This window comes from Rhinolophus hipposideros (assembly GCF_964194185.1).
Source record: "Rhinolophus hipposideros genome assembly, chromosome: 4".
Taxonomy (NCBI): domain Eukaryota; kingdom Metazoa; phylum Chordata; class Mammalia; order Chiroptera; family Rhinolophidae; genus Rhinolophus; species Rhinolophus hipposideros.
Window position 1 is genome coordinate 28,536,553 of NC_138050.1, and position 18,387 is coordinate 28,554,939.

Below are 18,387 nucleotides of genomic sequence, written 5' to 3' on the forward strand. Positions count from 1 at the left end.
TGCTGCTTGTGGGGCTAATTGGGCTTTGCTCTGCTGTGGTCTGAAGCCAACCTACAAGTGTGTTGGTTCTGCAGCCTCTTAGGAGGTGCTCTGATGCAGGCCTAGGTCACCCACTGTGTGTGACCAGCCAGGGACTACCTGGTAGGAGCTACAGAGCAATCCGCAGTTGTTCGCTGCCTTGCTGTACCTGGAGGCACATGGGAGAGGCCACACTGTGAACCAAGGACTTCTGCCAGTAGTACCGGGCCTGGGGCAGCTCTGCAAAACTCCAGGACACCCCAAGTCCTGCTGCCACCTGCTGGCTCCCTTAAGATTCAGCCACGTTAGAGCCTCGTGCAGTATGCAAGTTGGGTGAGGCAGGGTCTCAGGAAATCACTAGAGTGGTAAAAGTTGTGGTCACCAGGTTAATGTAAAAAAGTCTCAGAACACATTGAGGCCAGTTGCTTCCTGCCTTGAGCCAGCTGTACTCCAACAGTTTTCCAAAAAAGAGTGCAATGCAGGTGGGGCTGGCTGCTTGCCAAGAAAGTGCCTCCAGTGTTGAGGGAGTTGGGGGTCCCAGCAGAGCTCACCAAAACCGATTCAGATTCAGATTTGGCCTGTGGGGAGGGCTCAACACAGGAAAGCTGGCGCCCACCTGCCGGCTGCACAAGAGAAAGATCCCACACTGGGAAAATGATAACTGTTCTCCAGCCCTTGCTCCAAAGCCACACACCTCAGTCTGCCCCTTGTATTGCCTATGATGTCCCCTGATGTCTCTCTGCCAGAGCCCATGGTGAGCACCTGCTGTGAGTGAGTCTGTGTGCGGGCCCCTTAAGAGGACCTCTGGGTTTCCCACAGCCTTCTGTCCCACCCGGCCGGTCGAAATCCCCACTGTTTTTCACAGCCAAATGTGGTGGCTCTTGTTCTCAGCACCAGTACTCCGGGCTAGGGAGCATGGTGTGGGGCCAGAGTCCCTTGCTCCTCTGGGTGGAATGTCTGCAACCGAGATATCCCCTCCCAATTTTTATCCTCCACACACAGGTTTGGGGTTGGTCCGTTTCATGTCTCTGCCCCTCCTACCAGTCTCAACATGGCTTCTTCTTTACATTCTTAGTTATAAAACTTCTGTGCAGTTAGACTTCAGATGGTTCTTCAGGTTGTTCTATTAATATAATTTAGTTATAATTTTGATATGTTCGTGGAAGGTGCATGCACAGTGTTTATCTACTCCACCATTTTGGATCTCTCTAGAAGGGAATTCTTTATGAGGAATAAGAGGAACAATAAAGTAGATTGGAGGAACTTAACCTTTAGCCACTGTCTTAACACCTCCACAGTCCTAAAAAGTAAACCTCCTGTCCAGTTGGACCTTGTTTCTTTAGGTCTCAAATAAACCACTGTCATGTACGCAGGGTCACTCTAGCTTTTCAAAACTATGGGCTAGCTTTTACCGACAGTAAAGGCCCTGGAATTGACAAGGTGCTTCCCCCATCCACTTCTCAAATCTAGCTCCAGGTATTAAACAGATGCTGTTGGGGCCAATAATAGATTTTTAAATCACACAATGGAAGTCAGAAACAAATAGTCACTGGACCAGATAATTGCAGATATCATCTCCCAGGGGGCATGTAGACATTTTGGAAACAACTACAAGATATCCTGTCATATTGAGAAAGCTTTCAGACAAGTGATCAACAGTGTATGGCTAAATTGGCTTATAAATATTTCTTCTTCAATTCCATTTTCACCTGTAAAGTCAACCTCCCTCCAGATGGAGCCATTTCTTGTTCAAATCCCAGAACTCACTCTGATGGTGAAGTTGCCAAGATCAGAACGAAGACAGGTGAAGGGATGGGAACTGTTCACTACTAAAGGCTGTGTGATTAGAGCAGGGTTTAAGACAGTGACCCTGCGCTGCAAACTCTTTAGTTTCTTAAGTACCTTGTTTAGTCAGCCATAGGAATTGAGGCCCAGTCTGTCTCACAGCACACTCTACTTCAGACTTTAACTTCTCCTCAACAAAGAAATCCTTTCTAATCTCAAAAGTTCTATTTGTTATTCTAGCTAGGAACGATTCTTTGTTTGCATGTGATCGAAACTCTACTCCAACAGTCTGAAGCTTTAAAACAAAATTATTAGCTTATATGGTATAACTGCAAATTTCAGACATCGGTGTATCTAGGTGTTCAAACAATGATAGTGGAAATCTGGGTTAATTCATTTGTCAGCTCTGCTTTATTGTATATTAGCACCATTTTCTGATTCTTTCTCTCCCAAAATGACCATCACCAGCCCTAGGTTTACATTCCATCAATATAACAACTCCAGTACAAGGTGAATGCTTTTTGCAGTGGTTACACGAAGACCGGGTCTTATATTAATTTTTGCTCCAAAAGACGCATTAGAGCTGATGGTTCGGCTAGGTCTTATTTCCGGGGAAACACCGTATTACTTTCAGAAGGAATCTTCTATTCTCTATCTCCTCCCTTCCCGCAAAATTACAGCCTTCTCACTTGAGAACAAGAAAACCAGTGCTGAACCTCTGAAGTGCTTTCTCCATTGACATGGCAGCTATCCAGTTCTCCCTATGTACTTTTATATGCATTGTTACTTTTACCTTACCTACTCACTAAGAATCTCATTCGATAGGGGGTTTCTTGATGTTAAATAGCTCCCCATATGGTGGTCCCATTATGCAAGCATAAAACTGCAACAGCTTGCCAAAGACAATTCTATCTTTATAGAAACTTAACATATTTATTAACAAGATGATTTCTCCAAAATACATTATCTCTTGCAATTGTTACTATGTTTCCATCTTTCTTCCCATTACAAAGATCTAGTCAAATTTCCCTTTGATACCTTGCTTCCCTGATTGGTCCTTCAGTGGATAGCCCCCTGTGGGTACTTGAGACATGACACTCAACCCTCTCCTGGAGATTAGATTGTTGAGGGCACAAGGCTTAAACAAACCTTCATACTAAACTTTGTGTAAGAATGGTGGAATGCAAAAACACAAATCCTGCCAGGAATGATACATCTTACTTATAAGTAGATAAGAGTTATTCTTTATCCTTCAGAATTATTAGTTTATGGGGATGGAAGGAAGATGTACCTATAACATGCTTTTTAAAAGTATTTGGAGGCTGATGTTAGTAAAGAAGAAAGAACAATTCAATCGAGGTTATTCAGAAATTAGAAAGATAGAAACAGTAATGAGAAAGGGAGAGAGTACAAATGGAAGGTTCAAACTGCAAGAAAAAGTAAGGGTGTGCAAGGAATAAAACAGAAGAGCAAAAAAATGAATAAAATTGTTATGTAAGTATCAAAATGAGTATGATGAATCGGTAGAGATGGTCTAAGTTTGCAGACTACCAAGTGAAACTAAGGAAATATTTGAAAATAGATTTTTTAAAAGTTCTAGCAGGAGGATGAGTGTATTGTGTTCTCCAAAAACATATTTAAAATTAAAAATTAAATGAGAGTAACAGAACTGGGAAAAGAAAGGGAAAATGGTGAGAGAGAGAGAGAGAGAGTGAGAGAGAGAGAGAGAGAGAGAGAGAAAGAGAGAGAGAGAATTACAAGAGATCAAACGTACTTCCCAAAAAGAATTCAAATATTAAAACATAAAATGTCACTCAGAGTCTCAGAGCATTAAAATATATTGTGCTGGTAGAGAAGATTTGTGGGGGTGGGTGCAGGTGGGGAATTACCATGACTTTGAAAGACTCTACTCGATCCTATTTTAAGGAAGAGAATCAAGTTTGTCTGAAGCCTTTTGCTATTCACAGAATTTTTAGAGCATAGTCACCCCATTCAATGAAAGAAAAGTCCAGCTTGTGCCCTGAAAAGCAAAGGACCCCATTAGCTTCCCAGCAGGACACAAGGAATATGGGGTTTTAGCACTTTTTTGAGTGAATTTTAGAAGGGGAGGAAAACCAGAGCCTCACAAGCTGGAACTAAATGTCTTCCCTATACTTTACACCCACTACCATGAGCTTTCACCTCAAGCTTCGAATGTAGGAATGGGCGTTGCAGAGTGTCTCTGTAGAAACAGGTCTCCTGGTTATATTTAGCTCCGAGGTAAGAACTTCTGCATTAGTGATGAGAGTAGTACACAAACTTTACATACTCATTGTCAGAAAAGTTAACCACTGTCAACAACTGGGTGAGCCTATGTGTACTTCTTCAGTGAATTTGTATGCACATTTATGTTTTTAAACTTAAATGGGATAGGTACTGATATAAATTTGATTCTGCCAAAGAATATATCTTAGAGATTTTTTTCATACCATTACACATAGATCTGTCTCATTCTTTATAACAGAAACATAAGTGTACTAATTAATTTTACCACTACTAAATGAATAATACTTCAGTTGTTTTTTTTATTTTTTTGCCCTTAGTATGAAGACAAATATTTAGTGAATCTGTATGTGTCTGTGTGTATGTATATCTGCATATAAATCTTTGTGTAAATGTACAAATACTTCTTTTGTACAGATTTTTAGAAGTGAAATTGCTGGTTCAAAGGGTATTTTAATTTTTAATTTTGATAGCTACTGCCAAATTGCCTTGTAAGTAGGTTTTACATTCTACACTGCATCAGTATGAGAGTGTTTATTTCCCCCTGTTCGTAGCCTGCACATAATCACTGTACATAAACAAAATTGTCCAACAAAATGAAAAATATGAATTTTGTCTGACAGCTGAAAATGACTCCATTTTTATTGTTTTAATTTGCATCTCCCTAATTATTAATTAGATTGATGATCTTTATATACATTTCTTGACCATTTGTTTTTCTTCTTTTGCTAACTGCTTATTTATTTCTCATACTCATTTTTTTTCTATTGAGTTGCTTACTTGACGTATCCTTTTTAATGTTTAGGACTTCTGTGTTTATTGACCTTACTAATTCTTTGTTAAGTGTGTTGCATGTATTTTTCTCCCAGCTTTTCACTTATCTTTTAACTTTGTTTATGGTGTCTTTTGTCATGCAGAAGTTTTCAATTGATGGGAAGTAAATATAATGTTTATCTTCTCATTCATGAATTCTGAGTTGTAAGTATTTATTATTAAGTAGGAACTTTCTCTATGTAAGATTCTACATAGTATTTCATATAATTTCTTCTAATTCTCTTTATAATTTTGTGAATTGCTTAATGTCCAAGTAATCAAGAATATTTTAAAATATCTATTAGAGTAAAAAAGAAACAGGAATCCAAGGAATGGCATAGTATCTAAAGGTAGGAAAAAGGTGATAAGAGAAAACCAGTAGGTATCTCTAATATGCTTTTAAGACATTATTTTGACCTGTTTAAATCTCATAATCCCTAGAAACTGAATTCATTCTGCTCTTCATTCAGCAACTATATTGTATGTCAACTTGATTACAGGAACTTTACTAGATGCTGGGAATACAACAGTGAACTAGATTAGCCCTCATGGAGCTTCATGAAACCATTGTCTGAGCTGATTGTGGAAGGAATTGGGGGTGAGAGTAGGGAGTAGAAGCAGGTTAGAAGTTTCCAGGCAGAGGAAATATAGATCACGAAAGGTCTTATAAGCTATTTTAAGGAGTGAGTTGTAACTACTCAGAAGGCAGTGCGGACGAAGTAAAGAAAGTATTTTAGCTAAAGAAGTGAAATAATCAGACTTGGTTTCTGTAAAGATTACTCTGACTAAAAAGAAGAACTAGAACAATAATATTAAGGATTGACTGGAAACATAAACTATATTGTCTACATCAAAATACTACTTACATTGCGAAATTTACACTGAAGAAAGGCTCTTAATTGATAATTGACATCGTCATTCAGTGGATTTGAATATTTTTTATTTTCTTGAGATTTTTATGATCGATTCTACTAGACATGGCTCCTACGCCAATATAAATTTAAGCCGACCTAATATTCCTGAGACTAAAATGGAATCTCGATGATTTTGAGAAGCTATTCCACGAAGACAATTTTGCTACAGTACGAGTATACATATGGGCAACTGGGTAATCAACTTAGTTGTACTAGATAGCCCTAGCCTTATAAGTACAGACAAAGAATAAAAAAATGTTTTCTCAAGTTATAGGGAGCCAGATTCATGACCATCCGTCACTTGCTTGGGCAAGTTACTGATAAACTCTGCAGAAAAATAACAAACAGTGTGTCCCTGCATCTTGGCTGTTGAAAATGAGATTCTTTCTCTGATTGATGTTAGCAGAGAGGCTTGTAAAAATGCATTTCCAGCTGATTAGTTCAGAAGGTGTCAATCTCATGCAGTTTTATGACCTGCAGACTACATGCCAGATGCACATTTGCTTTTTATAAACTAACAAAGATGAATGACTAAATTTGAGTATTCCTCTTTGGCAACTGTACCATATATTGCCTCAAGGAAGACAAGGTGGGAGTATTGTGGGGGAAGAGAAGAAAGTGAGGAGCATTTAACCCTTAATTTACCAGGATAATAGAGATTAAATACAATACATCATTTGGAAGTACTTTCTCTATGGGTAGTTTCTACTTATGTTAAAGAGTGAATATAAGGGGAAAACCTGCAAGAATATCAAATATTTATGTCAAATTACTCTCCCAAGCATATGCACACCCATTCTGAATCCATGGAGTAAGATCTCTTAAATATATCATAAAACACACATTAAAGATTTCTCACAAAGTCTCAATCTATAATCATGACTTGTTACTTAAAGGTTTTTGCTTTTTTAATTTTTTTTTGAAGGCAGAAATGATATTAGGGCAATAGTTCAATAGTCTGCCACCTTAAAATCTGAATCTTAATAACTGTGCATCTATTTCTTTGAGAGAAATGGAGAAAATATACTGTGTTACATTATTATATTATATCCTCATGAAAAAATAAGCCTATAGCATAGTTTCATCTTCCTTCTACTAGAAATATTGAGAAATATTTAGATATTTGTCATCTCCCTGGTTGTTTGGCTAAGAAAGTAATATTTTGATAAATTCATATGAAATTTCAAAGTTCCGTTACATTGGATTTTCTTAAAACACGATTTCAAATTTCTATCAAAGGAATAATATGCAGTTTCAAATAATAAACATGTTTTTAGAAGTATGACAGACATCTACATGAAAATCTAACTATCAGAAGGAAATAATGTGTAATAAAGCTGCCTATCAGAAATTCTGACTTATCTTCATGTTTGTAGAAATTATAACAAAAAATTACGATATTAATATAAAAAGAGTGCAACATCATAAATTTAATTCAAGTATTCATTTATTAAGGTGTTTTTTTTTTTTCCAACTACAAGGAAAGAGATTTTTAGTTACCGTCTCCTAATGAACTGAGTCTCTTTCAGTTTCAAGTGACAGAAAATCCAACCCAAACAGGCATAAGGAAGAAGGCAGTGCCTTTGCTTCTAAAACTGAAAAGCCCATGAGGTCAGGTACAGCTTATGGCAAAAACCCCAAAGATGTCACTATGGCTTGGTGGTTTTTCTCTCCAGCTCTTCGCTCTGCTTCTTCTGAGAAGCCCCCTTTCTAGGCATGTTCTCCTGCGGTGCCAGCAAGGTGGTTGCAGCAACCCCAGCCTCACAGCCTTACAGCTACAAACTGAGGGTTAGGGGGAGTTCTATTCAGATAGCTCCTGAAATTCATTCTGGTTAGACAAGTTAGGTCACATGTACATTTCTGAGGAGGGAGGGATACCAAATGAGAATTTAGGGCTGTTGCTCAAAGAAGGAGGGATGGGTGTTAGGAGAAATCATAGGTGTTCACTACCTTCTTCTTTAAGTGGTTAAAACTTAAGGACACTGAACCGGGACCCCTCCTCTCCTGTCTGTTTCTTACCTTTCTTACCTTGTTGTTGACCTACTTCTAGATTGAGTCTATTTTCTTTTGTCTCAGTTTGCTATCAGGTAGTGAACTGTGCAGGCTTACATTCTATTAATAAGAGTGGTGTAAAGCAACAAAAGAAAATGACTAGTGTGGTTTTTTAAAAACAAGTTATTTATAAACACTTGTGTAAATAAAATATATAGGTAAACCAGATATTTTCAACTGAGTTTGCTATAATAGGGTCACACTACGACCTGATACTTAGCTTTGAAGATTTTGAAATGATTTTGTCAGTTCTCCCAACGGTGATTAAAGTCCTCAGAAACCAATGGTTTGATTAATCTGCACTGAGAAATGTAGTTGGCAAGCAGAGGAAAACTCATGTATCAACTGGTCAGTCATAAATGACTTTAAAGGATAATGGCATCAAACCTGACACTCTTATCCACTAATGGGTTAGTTTCTGTGTTTCAAACAAAACACTAACATGGGCCATTGAATGTGGTTTCCTTTCGATGTTTTTGGAGAAGACACTAGCTAAGTCTCTTCTATCCACTATTCTTTTTATGTCACCAACACTGTAGATCAATTTTTTGTGATAGGTTTCTTATAATTTCCAATAGTATGGCTTATTTACATTTGCCACATTTTAAATTCACACCTCCCTTCTAGGGAGGCATACTGGAGGCTCAGACTCTGTTTAAAATTTGAGAAATGCCTTAATTTTTTGGAACACATTTTACCTTCTTTGGGAGAGTGATTTTCTTAAAAGGTGGCTGGCTAATCTTATTTTGTCTTGATTGTTATTTGCTGTATTTCACAGACTTTTGTTTTCTGACCCTTTCCCAAATTTTAGACAGGTCTCTATCCATTTACCATACACACATACTCTTTTGATTCCTTGTGCATTTTCTCTAAACTATGGAAGGCTTGAGTAATTACACATACAGCTAACCCATATTACTTCATACTACTAATAGACTGTTGTAATTCGGTAATTTTTTATTTCTCACTCAGAATCAACATTATCTGATTCTTTGCATCCATCTCCGGTTCAAATATGTACTTTATACAAAAGCTGCTGAACGTATTGTATTTGCAGGTACAGCAAATACATCTGTTTTCATGAAGTATACCTCATGGGAATTACTCTCAGATTGGACAAATCATTCCATGTGAATAAAACCAATCAACAAACAAAACGTATTCCACATCACATCATAGAAAGGGGAATTCTCTTACTGGTTTACGTTTCTCTCTACAGATGGACTCATTGACTGTATGGATCCCGATTGCTGTTTACAGAGTTCCTGCCAAAACCAGCCCTACTGCCGCGGATTGCCTGATCCTCAGGATGTCATCAGCCAAAGCTTACAATCACCATCTCAGCAAGCTGCCAAATCCTTCTACGACCGAATCAGCTTTCTTATAGGATCTGATAGCACCCATGTTATACCTGGAGAAAGTCCTTTCAATAAGAGGTTAATGCACCTTTTCCTTACATAGATTCATAGTGATACCGTGTTGCCCCGAAAATAAGACCTAACCAGAAAAATAAGCTCTAGCATGATTTTTCAGGATGACATCCCCTGAACATAAGCCCTAATGGGTCTTTTGGAGCACAAATTAATAGAAGATCCAGTCTTATTTTCGGGGAAAGGTGGTATCAATAGTTATATGCACTTTACATGAAATGCTGATGACTGTGAATTTGAGGAAAGTGCCTTTTTTAATGCAGTTTTTCCTCCTATGGCAAATTCTTCACCAAACTTCACATTTCAAGCATTTTTGACACAGTTCACATACTTTGTCTTTTTCAGTACCTGCGACATAACAGGACATCCCATTAAGGAGTCAGTAAATCTTCATTTAACTAGTTAGCACAGTTGGAAATGTTTCAAAAGGAGCCGCGAAAAGAGCCCAAAAGGCAAAACAGAAATGCACTTTTTTTTTAAGCTGAGCTCACTAAATAATATAAATTATGAATTAATGTAATGGAACTGCTAACGGCATGGCAGTGAGATTGCATAAGCTGTTTGACTGGTGCTTTACAGAGCAGTAATGACCTGAAAATAAACCCGTAAGTGAAAGCCGGTGTCTTGTGTCTCACTGAGCAAAGAAGATGATTTACACTAGAACTCCTGGGTCTGCAGTAATTTCACAGCATTAATGCAGTTAGACCCAGCAGTTGATTAAAAGTTGTTGCACAAATGTTCCTTATTGCCCTCTTAAATCCTGTACTTCTTGGTCCCTGCAGATTTACAGATTGCCTCAGAATTAATTGGAAAGTATACTTTTCTTCATGTGAGCACCAGACATAAGACTTATGGAAAAAAAGCGCAGTTTATAATTTTAAAAATTCATCTCTAAATTATTGGTTTGGATAACTCTCCAAAAACCAGATTGCAACGATTTAAAACCCAGGGTAAACACTAGGCATTTAGAGAATGTGAATTGCACTGAATTAAAAGGGACATTGTCTTGGGAGTATTTCAGGTCTGGTTTTTGTGAATAATGATTGCTTGTGATACTGTTATTTTATCCTGAGGTTGAATTATCTGTAAATCATGATAATGTTGGCCTGAGAAGACAAATGTTCGTTCTAATTCTTCTACTTTTCCCACAGCCTTGCATCTGTCATCAGAGGCCAAGTCCTAACTGCTGATGGAACTCCACTTATTGGAGTAAATGTCTCATTTTTCCATTACCCAGAATATGGATATACTATTACCCGCCAGGATGGAATGTGAGTTAGTCCCAATGCACTGTCTCTGTTTGAAGTATATTAAGTATAAAAACTAGACATTCTTGTATCACCCAGCATGTCCCTTATAGAAATGCAACAACTTTTAGACTCCAGAAATCTGTGACAATACATGTGACAGAAACTTAGAGTCATATATTCATATAGTTCTTTAAAAGTTGATTTCATTTTTCTAAAGCATAATAGTGTATGGTTTTGTAGGAGAATGTTCTTTATCTTAGAAGATTCTTGTTGAAATATTTACGAGTGACATTTTATAATATCTACAATTTAAGCTCAGATGGTTCTGGAAAAGGATTAGATAGGCAGATAATAAATAAAACAAATTTGGGGAAATATTAATAAATTGGTAAATGTAAGAGTCTATGGGTGTTCACTGGATAATTCTTTTAATATTCCTGTGCATTTGAATCTATTTCATATAAAAGTTGGGGGGAAAGTTGATTTTCTTTGTAAAGCATGTTAATTTAAGGAGGTTAAATTAAATTAATTTGGAAGTTATATGTGATCCAGATAATTCACTAAGTGTATCTTGTTTTTCTTAGGTTTGACTTGGTGGCAAATGGTGGGGCTTCTCTAACTTTGGTATTTGAACGATCCCCATTCCTCACTCAGTATCATACTGTGTGGATTCCATGGAATGTCTTTTATGTGATGGATACCCTGGTGATGAAGAAAGAAGAGAATGATATTCCCAGCTGTGATCTGAGTGGATTTGTGAGGCCAAATCCTATCATTGTGTCATCACCTTTATCCACCTTTTTCAGATCTTCTCCTGAAGACAGTCCCATTATCCCCGAAACACAGGTAAAATATTTTAGCAGGCAGTATCTTCAAATAAACCATTTTCAGATCATGTGGTTTCCAACAACTCTTTAAAAAAGATTGCAAAATTCCAGTGCTATTCTAAATCATTCTATAGAATGAGATATAGAATGTGGGTTTGTGTGGGTGTTTGTGTGGGTGTTTGCGTGTGTGTGTGTGTGTGTATGTGTTTATGTGCGCTAGAACAGGCATTGCTATAGTAGGTTATCTAGTTATTTCTTAAAGATCTATTCAAAATACTTTTTCTTCAGGCTACATCTTTATATATTAATTAGTTGTAGCCAAACGGAAAAACAGCTTAAACTCAACAGCTAATAATGTCTTTGCTCATTTATTCATTCGTTGGAAAATTTTTTGGTGCCGGTTTGTACCTAACCTCCTGACTGACTTTGTACAAATGTTATTGTGCATAGTCATTATTCTCAATAGCTTACCATTTAATTATTATTATAAGTTAAAAATGTTTTAGAAAAGATGATTTTTGACAGAAAATGTTCGTGAATTTTCTCAAGATATTATTTTTAAAACTTAGTATCATGTCTTAAGCTCTAATAATTTGTAATTCATAAAGCTTTATTGAAGGGGAAAAAAACCTTATAATTTTCTTTAAAATAGCCATGCTTTCACTATTCCTTTTATCTGCTGAAATATCTTGGAATCGTTTTCCTTCCTATGTGTTTCCAATTAGAAGTAACTTTCAGATCTTAAAGGCAGGACATTAGGTACAATAATAATGGACTTTATTCATAAATAGCTAAGTATAAATACATGGTCTTTAAAATAGAGCAGTACATATCAACTTTGTCACATTTATCCTTCAGATATTTAACCAGGGACAGTTATGACGGACTAATGCAGTAAACCAGTCAGATGAAGTACCTGCTCTCCAGGAGCCTACCAGCTAATAGGGAGAGAGAAACATCAACTGTATGAATATGTGTCAGGTTGTGAACCAGATTCCCAGATCACAATATTCCCAGAGAATATTCCCAGGGAATATTTAACAATATTCCCAGATCACAGCTGGGAATATCATTCTCTAAAGCAGGGTAAAATGGATGAAAGTGCAATTTTATAAAGTGTAGTTTGGGAAGATGTCTTGATAGCATGCTATTTCAGCAGGAACTTTAAGAAAGTGAAAGACCAAATCTTAAAAACAGAAGGGCATTCCAGGCAGAGCAAAGACCAAGTTCAAATGTTCCGAGGGAAGAACACGCAGTGCTCGTTCAAGGAATGTCAGAGGTCAGCAGGTGAAGCTGGAGTGAAGTTCATGATACACATATCACAAATCATTGAAGACCATGGCAAGGATAAGAACTTCTTATTGAGGAATTGGAAGTCATTGGAGGTTTTAAGCAGAGCAGTAACAGTTACTGATTTCCTTCTTAGAAGGACCACTGTAGTTGCAGTGCTGGGAATTTTCTATATCAGGCAAGGGCTGAAATAAGGAGACCAGTCAGGAGGCAGGCCCAGCAGTCCACAGAAGAAAGGATGGTGGCCTGGACAAAGGTGCTTGGGGTCGAAGTGGTAAGAAGTGGCCATGTAAGAGTGGAGTCCAGGGAAGAGGTTGGAAGTAAAGATGTAAATATGGGAGTCATCAGCGTTATTGATATACTTAAAGCTTAGGATGGGCCCCCCTAAGAAGGCAGTGTAGATAGAGATTAAAAGCGATGAGCCCAGAAGGTCTAGGATAACGTAGTATGGAGAAAGCTCACAGACAATAGGATACAAAAGAGGCACCTCATTGATTTACTGCATAACAGTCAAGCACACTTTGAGCTGAAGCTTTAAGAAATTCATTGAAACCTTATTCAAATTACTACTTCCTCCCGAGGGTCTACCTTGCAGTAATTGTGAACTCCTTAGCCAGTCCTAAAATAGACTTAACCTAGACGTGGTGTATCTGTCTATAGGGGGCAGATTTCGAGCAAACCAGGTCATTGAAATAGGTTTCGAATAGTCAACAGTTCCATGAATACATGAAAGTTTTTTTTCCATGACATCATAGAGACAGCAAATATTTAGTAAAAATGTACTGAGAGCCTATTATGTACAAGGTACTCTGCTAGGATAAAAAGAATAGTAAGACATGTATTCTGCTATTCTAAATGTGATAAAGAATTGAATGAAGAACTGTGAAAGTTCAAAAGAGAGGTCAATTCTTAAGGAAGCCAAAGAAAGCATCCCTGAGGAGGTCAGCCTTCAGAGGGGGAAAGGATATTCCAGACTGAAGAAAATGTGTGAGCAACAGTGTGGTGGTAAAAACAGTGTTGTATAAAACTGGTGAATAATTTAAATGTAGGGTACAAGGGGAAAGATTGGGGCCAGATTATGAATGGCCCTGAAGTACCATACAATGGAGACCTTGAATTGTTTAGGCAATATAGAACCAATGAACTGATGAAGTTTTTCAGCATTTCTCAAAAACTAGCTCAAGTAACAAAATGCACGATTGATAGAAGGAGACAGATCGGTGAACAGGCTAATTAATGTTCACTGTATTTCCATAGATATCCAGCTCTCAGATGAAGAGAGCCCACCAATCACAATGGTAGTGAAAATGGAGAAGGGGGATACATTAGACAGAGATCTGGAAGGTAAAATTGGCAGGATGTAGCTTCTAACTGAATGTTTAATGGGGTCAAGAACGGGACTTATGGATCACGCAGCTGGCAAAAAGGGGCTTAATGATTATTCTCCCCCTCTGGCTGGATTTACTTTTCCCACTAGTGCAAAATAACATGGCCAAGTTAAATTACATAGAAGAAGCGCATGTTGTGATGAACTAAACTGCAGATATTGGTTCTATGGAAGTAGGTTAATGATGAGAAAGATAATAGTTATTAAAAGTAGGATAACAGATGATGTTTTGAAATAGACAAACAATTCCTAGAAGGTAGGAATATATAGGAATGAAAGGAATACAGGAAATATTCCTTTTTCCTGTATTCCTTATACTTTCCTGTCTAAGGACTAGGAATACAGGAAATATAGTAGTGAAAGATTGCCTTACATGTAGAAAACCTATCAAATTGTTGAGAAATTATTTTGAACATAAGTTAAGAAGAAATAAAGTATATGCTTTAGGTTTCAATTCCTTATATTTTCAGGGCCATTCTGGAGTCACAGAATCAGTTTTTCAAACTAACCCATTGCTATTTCACTCTGGTGAGGAGAGAACAATAAGTTCTGTTTAGATCGTTCACCTTATACCTTACCGTCCTACCAAAGTGCTGTCAATCTTAAATGTAATGGTTTCCCTGAGTTCTAAAAAGTTTCTATATGTTCATAAACTATTTTGCTTAAGACGGTCTGTGGCTGAACTCAGTCAGTGTGTTCAGTGAAGAAAACCCCAACTGGAATAACTTGATGTATATTAAGGTAACATCGCAATACCTTCTTAATCTATTATATGCCATCATGCCCTTCTTCATGCCAACACTGACTCACACACCAAAATGAGAGTTTGTGTAGTCCATTCTTTTGTGCTACTTCCAACTGTTCGCTTGTTTACACTGAAACTGACAGCTACACCTGTAGTACCAAGGGTTCTACTTAAATTATTAAAATTTGGAGATGGCCGATCTACAGCATTCCAAACTGTTTTCCATGAGAGGAGTTGGGGGGAAGCAAACACTACTGAACACTGAATCACTATTTTAAGATTTTCTAACATGAAAAGGCAATCGTTAGGTCTGAATAATGAATATTGATGGGGCAATGTAAGGAAGCCTTTGAAAATGCCATGTAATTCTTAGTAGAGAAAGTGGAGCATTCCTGGCACTGGTTTGAACAAAGATAGCCTTGCACTTCACAATATATGTAGAAGCCTATGAAGAGCTATTATTATTAACCAAACTAATAGGAGCATTAGTAAGGAGAATCTGAACTGGTTAGAAAGATTTTATTTACTATGTGAAATACATTTTTCAAAATAATTAAATAATGTTTTGGCATAATACATTTTGCATATGTCAGTATAAATTTGTTGGCACTCATGAAGCCAGTCACAGTGATGGGTAAATTGTGGGGTTAAGAACATGATTTTTAAAAATTTGAAAACTAGATAATTCTTATGCATGTAATTACACTAACTTTTTACAATCCAGTTTCAGTTCAAAAAGTATATATTGTGTTTCCCCGAAAATAAGACATAACCGGACCATCAGCTCTAATGCGCCTTTTGGAGTAAAAATTAATATAAGACTCGGTATTATATTATATTTTATTTTATATTACATTACATTACATTATATTATATCATAAAGACCTGGTATTATATTATGTTAAAATAAGACCGGGTCTTATATTAATTTTTGCTCCAAAAGACGCATTAGAGCTGAGGGTCCGGCTAGGTCTTATTTTCGGGGAAACAAGGTATTGAGTGTCTCCTGTGTGCATTCAATAACACTTTAGTTGTTCACTGGGGAAACTTTAATGCTGCTATGATGGTTTATTTGTTCATTTACCATCATATCAAAAATCAGTTGTCAGTCCTACCTCAATGTTTAACTAATTATAAGAATGTGCTATTACTATATTACCTTTAAACATGGATATGAAATTTGCTATAATTTAACCCAAATAAATTGGTCTCTTATTATTCCTGTCTTTATAGACTGTGACCAGTCAGCTGATGAGGCCACAGTACAGGTTTAATCCCTAACTGAACCGGCTGGCACAGGCCAGATCTTTGGCCTAAGACCACATCTCTCTTCTGAACCAACCATCTTACAAATGTCTGCTCCCATTCTCCAGGGCAACAGGGGTGAAAGATGGGTTAGGAGAACCCATTGTGACTATAAACTAACAAGTTAGTGCATGTTAGCCTGGTGGAGCAGTTATAGTGTCTCTTGGATAAGGAGTAGCACCTGAGATACAATTAACTCAGAATAAATGACAAGAAGCTTTTCAGGAGGAGAAAAATTGGGCTGGCAGCAGAGGTGTTTTTAATTATTGAATAAAATAACAGCTCAAATGCATATTTGTGAATAGTGACTCTTTGGTGTCATGTTAGTAGTTCTACTCGGTACTTTTAAATACATTTTATCTCACAGTTGTACATGATCACAGTTTGGAGCTTCTGTTTTATTCAAACCTAGGTCCTCCATGAAGAAACCACAATTCCAGGAACAGATTTGAAACTTTCCTACTTGAGTTCCAGAGCGGCAGGATATAAGTCAGTTCTCAAGATCACCATGACCCAGTCCGTTATACCATTTAATTTGATGAAGGTTCATCTTATGGTAGCTGTAGTAGGAAGACTCTTTCAAAAGTGGTTTCCTGCCTCACCTAACTTGGCCTATACTTTTATATGGGATAAAACAGATGCATATAATCAGAAGGTCTATGGCCTGTCTGAAGCTGTTGGTAAGTTCCATGTAAATATATTCTACATCAAAAAAAATTATCTTGAAGTGAGAACTAACATGAAAATAATTGTAACCCATGGAAAACAATGGATGAACAGATAGGAAGGCAGTAAGGTTGCCACAGGGAAGTCCCACGCTGGTTGGTTTAGATTTACCATAGGAAAAAGGAATGTATTCCACATGAGGAGAAAGTGTCCATTTTTCTGGCTGAAATTATATCTTAGAAAAATGTTCTGAATGAGATTTCAGGTTGTCATTTTATTTTGTCATGTTTTTATTTCCTTTATTGTGTCTCTTTTTTCATTTGTTTTTCTTTATAACTATCTCACTAGCTTCCCTTATCTTTTTTAAGTTTTCTGTATCTAATAACTAGTATAGCTTCAATTCATAATGATATTGAGTAGGGTATCAAACAACATTTGTACCTAAAAATTATTTTAGCTCTTTTGGTTAGAAGGACCAATCAATTCAATGAAAGAATATTCTTAAAATATCAGTCTAACTAGTTTCACTAAATGGACAGTGTAAGCAAAGTTTAACATGTTGAGATATATATATATATATATACATATATATATATATATATATACATATATATATATATATATATATATATATATATATATATATATATATAATATAGCTTCAAGCTCAGGCTCAGAATGTCAAAAACTAAAGGATAAAATGTGTTTTGTTTCATTGGATTTTACCTAAGATCTTTTATTCTAAAATTAATATATAATTTGGACTTGAATAAATTCAAATCAATCTAAAAATTGCCACTTATTCCTTCACTTTGTTCTAAATTTTAAAACCCATGTTTCACTGTGAATTCTGAGGTTTTTCATTTGTGATTCATTTATATTAATTTACTGTTAATTTTATTGTTCATTCCTGATAATAACATGTAAATATAATGTCATTATCTATCTTTTTTGCTCTATTGAACCTTACTTGAACTTACAGTAAACATTTTCCATAACTTAATACTCTTGGAAACTAAACAGCTCTAATTTTTCAGATAGCAAATATTATTTTTAGTTGTAATCTGGCCAGCATTTGGGGCTGACTTATCTGATCTAACTACTTAACCAAGTGCCCAATCTGAATTTCATGTTGTGCTGTGAATCCCTTATAAAGACTAGCATGGGGAAAAAGATACTAGTTTTCCATTAAATCAGTACAAAAATAATATTTGGAAATCAATTTTTTTAGAAAAATGTCTTTTGTGTGATTAAATCTCCTCATATTAAAAAAAACTGCTCATAAATAAGATGAAATATAGTCTCAGAACACAATTGTGAAAAAAAGAAGTTGTATCAAAATAATAAAACAAGTTGTATTTCTGCCTGTAGTTGACAAAATGAACTATGATTTGTTTTGATTCCAGTGTCAGTTGGGTATGAATATGAGTCATGTTTGGATCTGACTCTGTGGGAAAAGAGAACGGCTATTTTGCAAGGCTATGAATTAGATGCTTCCAACATGGGTGGTTGGACATTAGACAAGCATCATGTGTTGGATGTTCAGAATGGTAAGTAAGATCTTGTTCACAGATAGTTAATATTGCTCACGTTCAAACTGACTAGATTGCAGTAACATTTTATTTCAGATATGCTGTAGGATT

The 18,387-nt window shown here is 36.5% G+C and overlaps 1 protein-coding gene across 11 annotated transcripts in view; it reads left to right on the top strand.

The window, feature by feature from the left end:
* Nucleotides 1-18,387, top strand: part of TENM3 (teneurin transmembrane protein 3) — a 955,259-nt gene that overhangs the window by 877,927 nt on the left and 58,945 nt on the right. For all 11 annotated transcript variants that reach the window (XM_081046184.1, XM_081046189.1, XM_081046188.1 and 8 more), the window contains 5 exons: nt 9,064-9,280; nt 10,426-10,545; nt 11,109-11,370; nt 16,491-16,758; nt 18,151-18,294. In XM_081046184.1, the coding sequence (XP_080902310.1) occupies nt 9,064-9,280; nt 10,426-10,545; nt 11,109-11,370; nt 16,491-16,758; nt 18,151-18,294 (1,011 nt within the window). The remainder of the gene's footprint in view (nt 1-9,063; nt 9,281-10,425; nt 10,546-11,108; nt 11,371-16,490; nt 16,759-18,150; nt 18,295-18,387) is intronic.